Source organism: Protopterus annectens, chromosome 2.part2 (assembly GCF_019279795.1).
Source record: "Protopterus annectens isolate FY-2018-M chromosome 2.part2, PAN1.0, whole genome shotgun sequence".
Lineage (NCBI taxonomy): Eukaryota > Metazoa > Chordata > Ceratodontiformes > Protopteridae > Protopterus > Protopterus annectens.
The window spans coordinates 652,234,133-652,249,790 of record NC_056730.1 but is presented as its reverse complement, the minus strand read 5'-3'; the positions used below and the strand labels follow the sequence as shown (position 1 = coordinate 652,249,790).

At 41.9% G+C, this 15,658-nt stretch overlaps 1 protein-coding gene across 2 annotated transcripts in view; it reads right to left on the bottom strand.

Annotated features, from left to right (window-relative positions):
- Positions 1-15,658, bottom strand: part of HSPA12B (heat shock protein family A (Hsp70) member 12B) — a 1,104,373-nt gene that overhangs the window by 241,224 nt on the left and 847,491 nt on the right. For both annotated transcript variants that reach the window (XM_044064071.1, XM_044064072.1), the window contains exon 11: positions 14,862-15,120. In XM_044064071.1, the coding sequence (XP_043920006.1) occupies positions 14,862-15,120 (259 nt within the window). The remainder of the gene's footprint in view (positions 1-14,861; positions 15,121-15,658) is intronic.

Genomic DNA, 15,658 nt, shown 5'->3' with positions numbered 1-15,658 from the left:
GTAGGGCAATGTGAAGTGTACTGAGTGTGAACAGTCTCCTAATACTTAGACCTATGGACACACACACACACACACACACACACACACACACACACACACACACACACACACACACACACACACGCAGGTGATGTGATATTATAAACCCAACCTTAGCACTATTACACAATGGGGCTCACCTTTTATGCTGGCACTTGCAACTGTTTACAACTAGTATGCCACAGTCTACAGCAGGACATCACTGTGTGCCATTCAGGGTATCTGTGTGTGTGACTCACTCTGTCTGTGTCCCCTTGTCTCTCTCTCTCTCTCTCTCTCTATCACGGCCTGCCTCTCACTTCCCCACATTTATGTGTGTGTATGCTTGACATATGTTATTTGTTGCCCATATATATGTGTATATATCTTACACAAGAGATGCAGATATATCATATATGGGCCACCTACAGCTAACTGAGGGTAATCCTGTCTAATGTGTGTGTGTGTGTGTGTGTGTGTGTGTGTGTGTGTGTGTGTGTGTGTGTGGACAGTTAAGGTGTACATAGCTGTCTGTATGCACAGTCATATATACAACATACAGTCATATTTTCCAATGTGGGTTCCAACATGTCCTGTGATTCTCTACATGTAGAAGCATGCCCAGTGTGACCTTCTATAGTTAGAGTGAGATTCCATTCCAGAGATAGGTGTACTCCCGTCCAGGGTTTGTGTGCTACAGCCATACCTCTCAGGAGTACGCAGGACTTTCCTCAGGGTACTGAGTTTATTTATCAGACATTTTCTGCAATATCTGTAGTCTGACTCTGCAATGTATTGTGTCATTACCTAGTGCCAGACATCCTTAGATCATCACAGTGCTTTACCAGAGGAATACTAGTTGTATGATGCATAGACCAATATTATGATGGCAGCTATGAACATTCTTGCCCAACAAGGCCATTTATGAGGTGTGGCCACAGCCAGTTGAGTGATGACGCGCTGTGTAAACAGTCCAGCAACCTGGTGATATACTGGCTGGGGATCTCCTGCTTGTGTGATATCTTTCTAACCTGAGATGTCATATCTTTGTGTGGGCATCTGTACATTTTTTGGCAGGTTGTCCAGGTGTTTGTCTAGAGGTTTCATCCTGTCTATGTAAACTTGTGTTTTTATGGCAAGTTAGTTACATATAATTGAAGAGTGATGTTACAAAATAATGACAGACATTATTGTTTCAGACTGCATAGCCTTCAGACAATTCCCGCTACTGCAAACCCCTCACCCTACCAATTTTCTCAGTATGCAAGGCTGATATTTACAACACATGCCTATCATTGTGCCTTTGTTCCACTTTTATTTCTGCCCTTGTCCATTTTGCTGTCAGAGGTTGGGAGTTATGGGTGTGGATACAGAGTGCATTCTACTGTGTAGGCACATTCTTTATATGTAAAAGCAAACATAAGAAGAAGGGATGATTGAGCATAAGCACTGGCAACAGTACCAAAAAGCACTTATATTCACAAAAGCCTTGGGAACCTCAGTTACACATCCTTTAAGATGTCCATTATATGTGTAGTATATTCCACATAGCACTGTGAGTTCCATGTATGTCAGTGGCAGAGCAGTGGGTGTCACTGACATGCATGACAGTTGGCAGTGTAGTTATCTGCATATGGCCCTGTCAAAGACAGCACTGTACCTAGGACACTACAAGACGACTGCCAGGATAACGTGCTGGCTAGATCCTAACAGTACTAACCACACATACGCATAGCTAATTGACCCCTGCATATTGTGGACAGGTAGCATGTTCATGTGTATTGGTACAGCCCTGCCAATGTGTGCTATGCTGCCATTTCCCTGCAAACATACATGTTACTGCATTTCTGTGGGTATGGGGGGGGGGGCACACCTGTCAACTGTACACATTTGAACAGACTATACTGATATTTGCTTTACATTTTGGTTCCATTTACCATACTGTTGTTCCCTGTCTTAGGGACTAGAGACATATCAGTAAAGAGAAAAGGTCAGATTGTAATGGCATACATTTGAGTTTCAAACTTCTTACCCTTCATAGACTTACTGTAACTGCGAGTCCTGCTGTGCTATCACTGCGTGAGTCTGTAGGGAGTAATTCAACATTGTCACCATTTGTGTGCCTTTACCAGACTTTTCTCTCTGGTTTTCTACAGCTGACTTTCTGTGTGGGTGGGAGGGGTGGGTATGGACCCCCACACTGACATCCATGCCTGTGACCTATGACCCCCCCAGTTAGTTGTCCCCACACATAGACTGCAGTGGGATTTGCCACCTTGGGTACTACTGCATAGTGTGTGGAGACCAGTTTTGGCCAGACATTTCCTGGTGTCCCACATAGCTGTCAGTTGTGTGCTGCTATCCCAGTAGGTCACCCCATTCCCATGCATGCATGCAGCATTACTATAGATATGCCAGCAAAAAGTGCAGTTGTGTACACTTACCATAAATGTAGATGTTCGAGTGTATTCACTGTTGCATTCATCACATTTGGGTTATCTGCTTGCAATAGCTCTCAGTCGGCCTGATTATCAAAGTCTTTGGTCATGCATTGGTTGCTGTCTCATCTTCCATGACATCAGGTAGTCAGGGGTATAAAGCATGCAGCCAACGCCATTACATCAGTTTTTCTTGCCCCAGATGTCAGATGCCCCCCTTAATGGGAAGCAATTATATATAAATATACAAGGATATACCTCCAACAAAAAAGCAAATACACCAAAAAGCTTTTAAGTATAGTAAAGGAGAATAGAGGTATAGCTAAAAGTAATTAGGGGGCCTAGAGGGAGGGTAACTAGGACTGAAACAGTGAATACACTCGAACACCTACATTTATTGTAAGTGTACACAACTGTACTATGTTCTTCGTGTTTCACTGTTGCAGTCATCACATTTGGGTAGATTTCCAAAGCTAAGGATGGGAGGATGAATTCAGATAGCATTAGGAGCAGCTATAAGGCCCTGCAAGACTGTAGTGACAAAGTCAGCTCTGGATTTAGAGAAAATTGGCAAATGGTAATGCTTGGTGAAAGTATGTACAGAACTCTAGGTAGCAGCTTCTAGGTTGTCTCTGGTAGGGACACTGAGAAAGGCCGTAGAGGTAGATGCAGCCCTGGTTGAATGGGGTCTAATCCCCTGTGGGATAGGTTTTCCATGGTGCTTATAGCAGAAATTAATGCAATGGCCTATCCATTTAGAAATGGTCTGCTTTGTAATAGCCTTCCCCTCTGTCCCTGCAGCAAATGCCACCAGCAGTTGTTCAGATTTCCTTTGAGATTTAGTCCTGTACAAGTAAAATCTAAGTTGTCTGTGCACATCTAAGGAGTGCAGTCTCCGTTCCCTTTGTTCTGTGGATTAGAAATGAATGGACTGATTAAGAGCCACGCTGGGCATGAAAGAGGGATTGATCCTGAGGGATGAAAGGCTCCACTGCCATAAGGGCCTGTAATTCAGATACCCTTCTTGCCGAAGTGATTGCTAAAAGGAAATCAGTTTTCCAAGAAAGGAATTTTAACTCTGCAGTTGCAGCTGGCTCAAAAGGAGGAAGAGTGAGTTTTTCCAATACAAAATTAAGGCCCCAGGTTGGTGTTGGGGCTGTCCTGGGTGGTCTTAAGTTTTTGGCCCCTCTGAGGAACTGCTTGAACAGTGGGTGAGAAAAGAGGTTTGGTTCTGTGTTGTAATGAGCTGAAATGGCTGAGGTGTGAATTTTGATGGAGGAAAAGGAAAGGTGCTTGTGAAGCATCTCAGTTAAGTATTGAAGAATCTGAGGTAAATTGGGCGCTGCTGTGGCCATCCCTTGAGTTTGCTTCCAGGCACAGAATCTTTTCCATTTCTCAGCATAAGATTTTCTAGTACTAGGCCTCCTTGCCTCCAAAATGACATCCAATACTTGTTTACTGAGGGATGGTAATGGAGAGATTAGGTAATTAGCCAGGCTGCCAGGTTCAGGGTTTGAAGCTGGGGGTGCAGAATCTGGCTCTCCTGCTGGGACAGCAGGGAAGCGGTCTGAGGTAGGTGCCATGGGGCCAGCTGAGGCACATTGTGCAAGAGGGGTACCACTGTTGGCATGGCCAGTCTGGTGCAATCAGTATCATCCTTGGTTTGTCCTTTTTGATCTTTAGAAGTACTTTGGAGAGGAGAGGCAGAGGAGGAAAGGCATAAACCGATAGATTTTTCCAGCTGAAGGACAGAGCATCCACTTTCCAAGCTTGTTTGTGGGGAGTACTTGTGCAGAATTTGTCTGATTGGTAGTTCTTGGGGGAGGCAAACAGGTCTATATCTGGGATCCCCCATTTGTTGATTAACATGTTGAAAATCTTTGTTTCCAGTTTCCCCTCGTGTGGGTCCATGAGATTTCTGTTTAGTTCGTCTGCCAGTGTATTTAGTTTTCCTGGCAGGAATTGAGCCTGTAGATGAACTTGGTAGCGCAAGGCTGTGTTCTACAGAGCCATGGCTAGTCTGCAGAGGGGGTAAGAATGGATACCCCCCTGCTTGTTTATGTACCACATAACAGTGGTGTTGTCAGTCTTTGCCATTAATTGTCCCAGAAGAATGTGGTCCTTAAAGGTTGTCAGAGCATTCTGTACAGCTAACATTTCTTTTTGATTGATATGCAGGTGCATTTGACTTGGGTTCCATTTGCCCTGAATGCACTTCCCTGCCAGGTGTGCCCCCCCCATGCATAGTCTGATGCATCTGTTGTTAGGGTTTGGGAGGCAGGGGGGTAGAGTGAATGGTAGTCCCTTGTTTTGGTGGCAGGCCTCTGCCCACCAAAGGAATTCTAACCATAGGCAAGGTATGATAGGAAACACTGCTTCTAGATCCTGAGAATGTTGACACCATAGACGTTTTAGATACCATTGCAGTTTCCTCATATGCAGTCTTGCATATGGAATTAGTAGAATACACGAGACCATGAGCCCCAAGGCATGCAGTATTTGCCTTGCAGATAGCAGGGTTTTTGTGGCCATTAGTTTGAAGTAAGTTGTCAAATGAATTTGTTTCTCTGGCATGAGGAAAGCCATCTGGGAAGTTGTGTTCAAGCATGCTCCCAGGAATATAATTCTTTGAAAGGGTACCAGCTGTGATTTCTTTTTGTTTATGGTGTACCCCAGGCAAGTTAACACCTTTTGTACAAATGCCAGATGATTCAGAAGTATGTCCTGGCTTTCTGCCTGAATTAGACAATCGTCCAGGTATGGGTATATTTGAATATTTCTTTGCCTGCAAAATGCAATGACTGGAGCTAGGCACTTTGTGAATACCCTGGGCACAGTAGATAAGCCAAAGGACAGTGCAGAGAACTGATAGTGCATGCAGCCTGATTCGAAGTGTAGGTATTTTCTGCAAGATTCCCTGATTGGGATGTGCAGGTAGGCTTCTTTTAAATCCAGTGTTGCCAACCAGGCATCTTTGCCTATTATGGGAAGCAGCTGGTGAAGAGTTAGCATCTTGAATTTTGGAATCACCAAAAGGGTGTTTAGGATAGAAAGGTCCAGGATAAGACACCATGAATTGTCTTTTCTGGGTACCAGGAAAGGTTTTGAGTATAAACCTTGTTCCTTTTCCTCTTCTGGTACAGTCTGAATAGCCTTTAATCTTAAGAGAGAGAGAGAGAGAGAGAGTACCTGCTTTTGAGCCTCTGCCCACTGATTTGGGAGTAGGTCTGGCCAACCGTTTGTGGATGGTAACATGTGGAAGTGAAATCTGTATCCTTGGGAAACTATGTTTAAAACCCATTTGTCCTGGGTAATGAGTTCCCAGTTTTTTGCTTGCAGAGCAGTCTTTCCCCCCTAAAGAAGCAGTCAGTTGAGAAGTGCTTGGAAGTTTTAAAGTTAAGTCATTGAGACAGCTTACCATAGGGGGGAGTCTTACTACTCCCTGATTTGGAAGTGGGAGCCCCCCACTGCTTAGTCCTGTGCGTACCCTGGGACTGGAGCCTGGGTGTTCTGCTGGTTCTGGTTTGAACTGAGAAAGCCTAGAAGAGGCAGGAAAGGACCAATTTTTTGAGGGCCAATGCTTACTAAATCTAGGAGGCTGCAATTGTAAGAAATCTTTAACAGTTTGCATAGATTGAGCTTTTTCCTCCATTTTTTAAGAACTACTTCTGCTTTGTTGCCAAACAGGCATTCCTGATTTAAGGGAGCATCAAGCAATTTAGTTTTAGCATGATCTGGCAAAGATAGCTTCTTAAGCCAAGCATGCCTTCTAAGTACAGACCCAGTGACAGCAGCCCTGCAAGATGCCTCTAGTGAATCAAAACCACATTGCAAAGTATGTTTTCCAACTTGTTCAGCAGAATGCATTAAATCCTTTAAATCCTTATTTTCAGCACAATCAGGAATCAACATTGTTTTCTGCTTAAGCAATCCAATAATATGCTGCTGATACTTTAACATATGAAACTGGCAATTTAAGGCCCTGATGGCCAAGGTTGAAGAGGTGTATACCTTCTTACCCCATCTATCCAGGGCCTTGGAATCTCTACCAGAAGGGGTAGGATTTTTGGCAATAGTAGCCTTAATGCCCTTGGGTCCCTGTGAAATGGTCTCAGGACCTGCAGTAGGATTTTTAAAAAGGAACTTGTGAGAATCAGGATCCCTGTAATATCTATCAGGTTTTCTGGGAGCAGGAGGTAATGAGTCAGGGACCAAATTAGATTCCGAAAAGACATCGTCAACAATGTTCAGCACAGGAGGGATAGCCAAGGGCCTGTGTTGGGGCAGGAGTAAGAAATCTCTAAGCCTCTTTTTAGAATCAGAATAATTCTGGCAATTCCAGTGAAAATGCTCCCTAAGAGTATGCAAGGTTTCACCAAAAGAAAAATCCTCTGCGGGAGAAGCAGAGGAAATAGAGTCCGCTGCATCAGAATCCTCATAGGTAGATAAGGGTAAATTCTGGTCATCAGAGGAGACAGAAATTTCAGAATCCTGGTTAGAAGTATCTTAAGCAAATTCAGTCCTAGGTCTCTTAGAGGGGGAAGGTTGGCTTCCCCTTATTAAAGTATTAAGGTCTTCAGCCATTCTTATCATTTGTTTTTAGGGCATAGAAGCCTGACCATGCGGTCTGGGTGTTGGATTCCTAGGCATGGTTCGAGTTTTAGGCCTAGAAGAAGAAGATGGCGTTGGTTTAATATGTTAGTAGACCTGTATACACCCACAGAAGCCGGTGCCTACACAGCGGCTCTGGACCCATCCAAGGTAGAGACATCCGCAGGTTCCACAGTTGAAGCATCTTGCAGCATGCCGGACTCCGAATGGGTCTCAGTAGAGGCCTGCAAATCTGAAGTAGTGGGTATCAGGGGCTGCAAAAGCTCCTCACTGAGTACCTGTGAACTGGCGACTAGCTTAGGAGAAGCGTCATTGGTAGCTTTGGACCTAGGCGGCCTGTCTCTGTCTTTATCTTTGCGTTTTTTCAGAATGTTGGCAGTCGGGTGGCTTACCGAAGACATATCTGGATAATTGAACTGAGCACCAAAATATTTAGAAGCGAAAATGTACTGACGATGAATAGTTTGTGGTTTAAATAAGGCACAAAACCAACAGCGAGGTATGTCGTGGTCAGGGCCTGGGCAAGGAATACAGTACGAATTAAAATCTTTATGAGGTATTTGCTTTCCATAAGAAATACAATTATTGACTTTTACTGACATCAGTTTAGAGCAAGAAAAAGTTTCCCCAATGGGGTACTTAGCTTTAGTTGAAGATTTCAGTTCTTAAACTCAAAAACAAAAATTTCAGGAGTCAGCCGACCGGCACTTGCGAACTGCTTCTGCTTCAGGCACTGCAAGGCAAGAAAGACTGATGTAATGGCATCGGCTGCATGCTTTATACCTCTGACTACTTGATGTCACGGAATATGAGACAGCAACTGATGCAGGACCCAAGACTTTGATAATCAGGCCAACTGAGGGCTACTGCAAGCAGATAACCCAAATGTGATGACTGCAATAGTGAAACATGAAGATCATCATACTAATCCATTAATTTATTGTTAAGAAGACTGACTTACCTTGTGCCTACGGCAGTTGTGAGGACAGTGCTTGAGGGCCACCTATGTTGGATACACACAGTACACTGCCTATACATGATAAGTTACAGGTAGAATAGACATCAAATCATTTACTTATCTGTCTATGCCTGCACCTAAAATTCATGTAATCTTTGGCATTCCCAGGGTGCATAAAAACACCATTGACCCACCCATGAGACCTTTACTGGACTCTAGAAATTCTATCACTTACCCATGTGCAAAACTGATTGACAGTATCTTGAAGAAATACATCAAAGAAGAGTCACAGATATGTAAAGACTCATGGTCCTTCCTCAACAGTTTGAACAACTTAGAATACAGAGATAATTTCAACTTCTTAACGGTTGATGTTAAGGACCTATATATGTCTATGCCCCATGGTGAAGGAACCAAATGGGTATGCCAATACTGAGGGGAGAAGGGGCAACAGCTGACAAAATCAGGTTAGTGGATGAATTCCTTAATATAGTCCTGTCTGACAACTTCATTAGCTGTGATAGAGAATTTTTTCTACAAAACATAGGTGTAGCGATGGGATCTCCTTGTGGAGCTAGTTTCTCAACTTTAGTAATGGCCTACTGGGAACAGGAGTACATCAATAAGAATGTTTACATCCGTGAAAAGATACATTTCTACACAAGATTCCTGGACGATATATTCCTAATTATTAAGGGGGATCTTAACATAGCAAAAGAATTGGTAGACTAATTTAATTCTACCACTAATTTTCTACAGTTTACTTATAGCATTAATGAAGACATCATATCATATTTGGACACCGAAATTAGGAAGGACAGGAACCATTGTAGATATTTAGCAAACATTTACAGGAAGACAAAATATCCAAATGCATTTCTACACTTTTCAAGCTGCCACCTATTTCACCAAAAATGAACTGTGGTGAAAGGTCATCTGGTTAGAGTTGCTAGAATGGTGTCCACAGCTGAGGACTTCATCCAGGAATGCAAAATTTTGGGTAACATTTTCCACAAACGGGGATATCTCGACTCCCTAATTCAAGAATTAACAAATGAAGTTCAAACTAAAAGAGGGAATGGAGTTTACAGACCAATTTTAGCATAGGCGAGCATTATTTTAGCAGACATGGGCGCATACAACGGGGTAAGGGATCTAGGTACTGTAAAGGAAAATACCTTCAGTAACACATGCAGTTTTATCACAACATTTAACCTTGACGCTACAGATCTAAGGAATATAATATGCAAAAACTGAAGACCTCTGAAGAATGAATTTAACAAATCACCTCAAGTGATTTTTAAGAGGGAGAGGAATTTAAAAAGCATACTTGAATCACATAGTAGCCCTGTAGCTAGAAACCCAGAGATGTTCCTCTGTGACATGTGTAACTATTGTAAACACATAGCCACTGGACAAAACTACACTATTAGGGGTAAAGAATACAGTTTACGGAAAAAACATACTTGTAATTCTAAGATGATTGTATATGTTGCCCAATGTCAATTATGCCCATCCTTCTATGTAGGTAAAATGGACCGTAAATTCAAAGAGAGAATGTACGAACACCTATATAGTATATGGAAGGCAAAACTTGAGAATGCTTTAGCAAAACACGTGCAGGATCACCCTGGACACAGCTTTAAATTTAGAACCATAGACCAAATAAATACTTGATGGGGGGGGGGGGGCTAGTTCCCTTATGTTAGAACGCTTGGAATTACTTTGGCATTTAAAACGTAATGCCAGTCAATGGCCAGGACTTAATGAAATGAGTTCTATTTTGTGCATCTTAAAACTGAGAAGTTTAGCAAGGTAGTACCTATTACCAAAATGTTTGAGATTAGTGATGAACGTGGCTTATTGTATTGTCTTTAAACTACATATACATATGGAAAGATGTTTTTTCTGAATACGGCGACAAGTTTTAGTTAAATAAGAAAGTAGAAATGAAAAACGTTTTTACATGGTTGTTTTAATATAGACTGGACTGTAAGGAGTTAATGTTGACTAAACTAGGGGTAAGATGTTATTGGAGTGTTTTAAACACATGACATAGTTCAAAGACTTTTAAATGGAATGTTTTTGAGTGAAATGTTATCTGAGGAAGTTCTACTATTTAGTGGAACGAAAAACGCTTAATAAACACTGTTGTTTTATTAGACTTTATTTGGGTGGCGTCCTTCGACACCTTTTTATGTTTATTTTTAACTTTCTAAGATCCTATGATCCTATAAGCAAAGCCCCCTACCACATCATAGCTAGCTGCAGGCCCAACCCATGAAACAGGAAAAGCATACCACATACCTGGACTTACTGGAGTCACTTGTCATACAGCCCAACACCTTACTCATGGGTGATTTCAATTATCTTACTATCGACTGGGAAACACAGATGACCACAAACGTGCTGGCTCAGAGGTTCTCTCTGGAACAGTTAGTAAGCACACCCACAAGAGGCTCAAATGTCCTGGATGTAGTACTCACTAACGTGGGAAAGCACTGCACCCCCCCCCCCGTATAATGTTCTCCCTGTTAAGATTCAATCATAAATCAGTCTTGTTCGATGTAATTATAAGATCTGATACCCCATCAAGCTCAAAAACACTTAAGAATTTTTCAAAGACAAATTACCTCCTACTAAGTGATGGTATAACAAGTTTCAAAGCCCCCTTGAAAGCAGATAACACTGACTCCTATGCAGAGTTGTACATCAATGCTGTATATAATCATTTAAGCAGTTGTATAGAATCGGCTGTACCTGACCATATTAAAACCAGGTCTAACTGAAAAAACAAGCCACCCCGGTGGACGTCTAGTATAAACAGGCTATACAATAAGAGAAAGCACTAATGTCCAAGAACAAGAGGGAGCTGGCTCAGCAGAGGAAGAAATTCTTCTCTAGCTTAAACAAACAAATTACGGAACTTGTCATGTCATCGAAAGCTAATTATGAAATAAAAATAACCTCCCTAGTTAAGGAAAATCACAAGGCATTCCTTAAATAAGTCAAAAATCTAAAAGGGAATACACGTCTATGCACTGAACTGGTTGTGGATGGCACCACCCATACTTAACCAAAGGTAATAGCCAACCTACTAGCTGACAGATTTGGAGCAAATTTCAACCCCCCCCATGCCATCCAGTCATTCCCCCCAAAGTATATCTGCCACCATTCCTCAGCCTATTATCTCATGAGAGTGGGTCATCTCAGAGCTCTCCAGTGCCAAAAACATGGCATCAATTGGACCAGACAACATCCCAGGTTGCCTTTTAAGCAACTTAAAACATGCCCTAGCAGACCCACTTGGATTCTTGTTTAACCACAGCCTGCAAACTGGCATTGTTCTTGCAGAATGGAGGACAGCAACAGTGATCCTGCTGCACAAAGTGGACCATCAACTGACCCTGGGAATTATTGGCTCATAAGCTTGAATAGCCTCATCTGCAAGGCCATGGAAAGAACCATTATAGACCTTATTAACAGGGGCATAGATAATCTCCAAACTCTGGATCCAACCCAGTTTGGATTTGCTAAAGGTAGATCTTGCCTGTTAAACATGGTTGACTTCTTCAAAAAAGTCTCCAAGGCCCTGGATGAGGGAAAGACAGTGCATACTACCTATCTTGACCTAGCAAAGGCAATTGACACAACCCCCCACACAAGTATTATAGAAAAACTATCCCAATTGGGAACTGACCCCTACATTATCAGATGGGTAGCTAACTAGTTCACTGACAGGACATATACTGTAAAAGTGGGTGACTTCACCACTAGCAAAACACCAGTCACGAGTGGCGTACCACAGAGTTCTGTACTAGGCTTCTTACTGTTCAGAATTTATTTCTCAGAAGTCCAGGCAAACTTGGCTGGCTAGTGGCTGACCAAGTTCATTGACGAATGCAAATTGGGAGCAATCATTGAGTCCCCCCAGTGATGTTAATATACTGCAGACAGGGTTAATGCAGGCAAATGATTGGTGTCATAGCCATGGATTAAAGCTAAATGCAAAAAATGCATTATTTTTCCCTTTGGGAAAGCTGACATCCCTGCTAATTACATTATAGACAGTACCCCCTAAGTGTAGACCCAGTGGTACATGATCTGGGTACTCAGGTTGATAGCAACTTGAACTTTGACCACCATGTATCCACAGTAGTAAGGAAATCCTTCTATGTGGCACATCTTATAAGTCAAGGCATCTAGATCTAAGGATGTTATAATTCCATTATACTCAGTCCTCATCAGACAAATAATTGAGGACAATGCTAACTTTTGCATGTACCTCACCAGACACCTGCAACAATTGGAGAGACCACATAGATTTCTCACCAAGAAATTACAGGTTACAGAAAACAAGTCTTAAGCAGAATGACTGAAAGCCCTGTCAGTGTGCTCTGTCTCCTACTGGTTGCTAAGGGGTGACCAGTGCCTGGCTTATAGGGCAGTCTCTGACCCAGCCATGATGGAAATGCTACACATTTGTGAATCAACTGCACGAGGGTCATTCGCTCCAGAGATCTTAACCTACCCTCTGACATGAACAGATCATGCTGGAGAGATAGACATATCCCCCCAAAGATTGCCACTTTTCTGGAACAATCTTACAATTCACGTGAAACAGACCGCCTCCCTGACCCTCTTTAAACACAACCTGGATCAATGGATGGGTGACTACAAATTCACTCCTGGGGTGGCGCCCATGTCCCTCCTGGACAGAGGAAGCCATTATTAACTACCATAGACACTTACCTCTGTGAACTTCACTTACTTAACCACCAGCAATTTGGGAAACTTGGGATAAATAAGGCTAGGCTTGTTAGCCTAGTAAACTTCTATGAACCTATATGAGCCTATAAGTAGAGTAGCACCTGCATCCTTATTATTAATAGATATGGGGATTGTAAGTGTCCCTAGATTACCAGGTGAATACTTATTGTTATATGACATGGGGAATATAAGTGTCACTAGATTACCAGGTGAATCCTTATTGTTATATGACATGGGGAATATAAGTGTCACTAGATTACCAGGTGAATCCTTATTGTTATATGACATGGAGGATATGTGTCACTAGATTTCTAGGTTAATCTTTATTATTAATAGAGAATGGGCATGTAAGTGCACTAGCTTACCAGGTGAATCCTTAAAATGAATAGACATGGGGAATATAAGTGTCACTGGATTACCATGTGAATCCTTATTATCGATAGACAAAGGGAATACAAGCGTCACTAGATTATCATGGGAATCATTATTATTAATAGGTATTGGGAATTTAAGTGTCACTAGATTACCATGTGAATCCTTATTGTCATGTGACATGGGAATATAATGGTTGCTAGGTTACCTGGTGAATTACATTTAAATAACATGGGGAGTAGTTGGGTCATTAGACTGCATTAAGACAGTCAATGCACTTAGTACAGGTCCAGTGCAAGGTCACAGGTAAATCCATGCATTAAAAAGAAGGGATGTGCAGCTGGTGGTTGAGAAGTGACAGGTGATGCATGCAGTGTAGTTAAATATCTGACACATGCAGATGGTTTTATAACATGATTGTAAAACAAGAATTGGTGCCATACCTTTTCATAAACTGATTAAACATTGTAGCTCTCAGAACCCTATGGGTAATACATAATATGTTCCCTGGATCTGCCCTCCCCTCCATGGTATTTGTCTGTACTATCCAGAGCAGTTAATATCCCACCACTCATACAGCTTATGGGATCTATATTAACCATATCCTCTTGCTCTTCACTTGATGTAGACCCATACATATTTCATCTAAAATGGATGTCCTACCTGGTGGAAATTCTATTATCACATTAAAAGAAGGATAGTGAAAAGAGTTTTTGTATCCTCATATTAAGATACACAGATTACTTTTCTTTACTGACACATTATGAATGTTTACATCTGGAATGTTATTCCAGCTCAAGCAGAGAAATAGACATGGCCCATAAAAGTGGCTATATTTCTGATGACAAAACAGGAAAACAGATAAATGACATCTTTGGGAGTTATTAGGGACAAGTCCTCTATGCTCCCTGTATTGGGGGGCTTCTCCACTACACCATTTTATTTACTATGCTCATCTTTAAAGTTGCACTAAGTTGGATGAGTTTTACCCATTTGTGGTAAAAGGCTTTTAACAAGACAGTCCCTTGCATCTCATAATCAAATGTCCAGAGAAACCCTTACAGCTTCTATCTTGAAGGTTGAAGAACATACAATAAGTTGAACCCAAGTAAAGACTGTAGTAGGCAAAACCCAGTATAACCATATTCAATTCTTCTGCTCATTTTTTATGAAATGCAATTCAAAATTTAAACAAAAACAACAACAAAAAAAAAAAATAATAATTTCAGCAGATTTAAATATATTAATATTTACTTAGTGATCAGTTCAAGGTCTACCACCCGTGATTCTGCTACCCTGTGTTTAAAAATTACCCCTCACTTCCTTTTGCCAACAGTGCAGTGGAATAATGGGTAAGTAACTGCATGTATGTCGAACTTGGGTGGTTGCTGGATTTTATCCTGCTGTATCAGCACATCAATGTGATTTGTGCATACCAGATGCAAGAATCTTAGTGGGCGGGTACATACCCTGGAGCTGCAGTGCACATGGGCATTACATGCTATGCAATGCAGTCCACAGCCCCTAAGAACAATAACAGCAATCCCCTCCCATGCACAAATCAAAAGATGCTGCCTGACTTGTATTCAATGCTTGGCCCACTTCAGGTTTTAGTTTCAACTGTTGTTTCATGTGATAAAAGGAATGAAGACAGCTCAGCTGTGCATCTGTTTAGACAAATCACTCTACCTTACCTGCTTTTCTTTAAGGCAGCCTCCACACTTTGCCCTGTGTGCTTTTTGTAAAAGTCAATGAAAGAAAATGGAAGTGAGATGTTGAGTGGATTGGCCCTCCTTGGGGAAGCTGTCCTTTTACGAGCCTCAAATGCAATCATGAGATCCACCCAAGCTGCTGGGCGCTTTGCTTTGAAGGTCTCAATGAAGTCTTTTCCAAAAATCTGGCAGAGGAGCTTCTCAAAGGCAAGGTCCACCCCTAATGCTCCATAAGGTCCTCCTGAGAAAGAAAAGATGCCATAAATGTTTATCAAGTGCCATTAGCACAGTGTGTATATGAAGCTGTAGAATCAGCTCGACACTAAACTGAACAGGTTTGGAAAAAATAAAGATTAATAGCTGTTCTGCAACTCTATCTGTACTGTAACATTTAGAATAACAATTTAAATAGAAATGAATATGCATTCTTCCCTGTTGATGTTACTACTCAGACACAGCCCTCCCCCTTATTTCTTTGAAGCCTCCCTTAAACGTTCAGCTGTGCTGCAAAACTGGCAGAACAACCTGCTTAGAGAAGCTCAGAAGAGTAAGCCCTTTTATCTGGTTATGAATACAGAGATGGTCTGTCATTCTATCTTCCTTGCTAGGCTATATTGATTATATATCCATCCTTATTCAATTTCAATACAGTCAGGCACTTCAACCTAGCAAAATGTCACTTCCTAAATCTGTCCACTCCCACTCAAATATGGGTATTCCTTGCCTTCCCCTGCAGTTTGCTTTTGCTCCCCCCCGCCCCGTGCAGAAATATCATTACA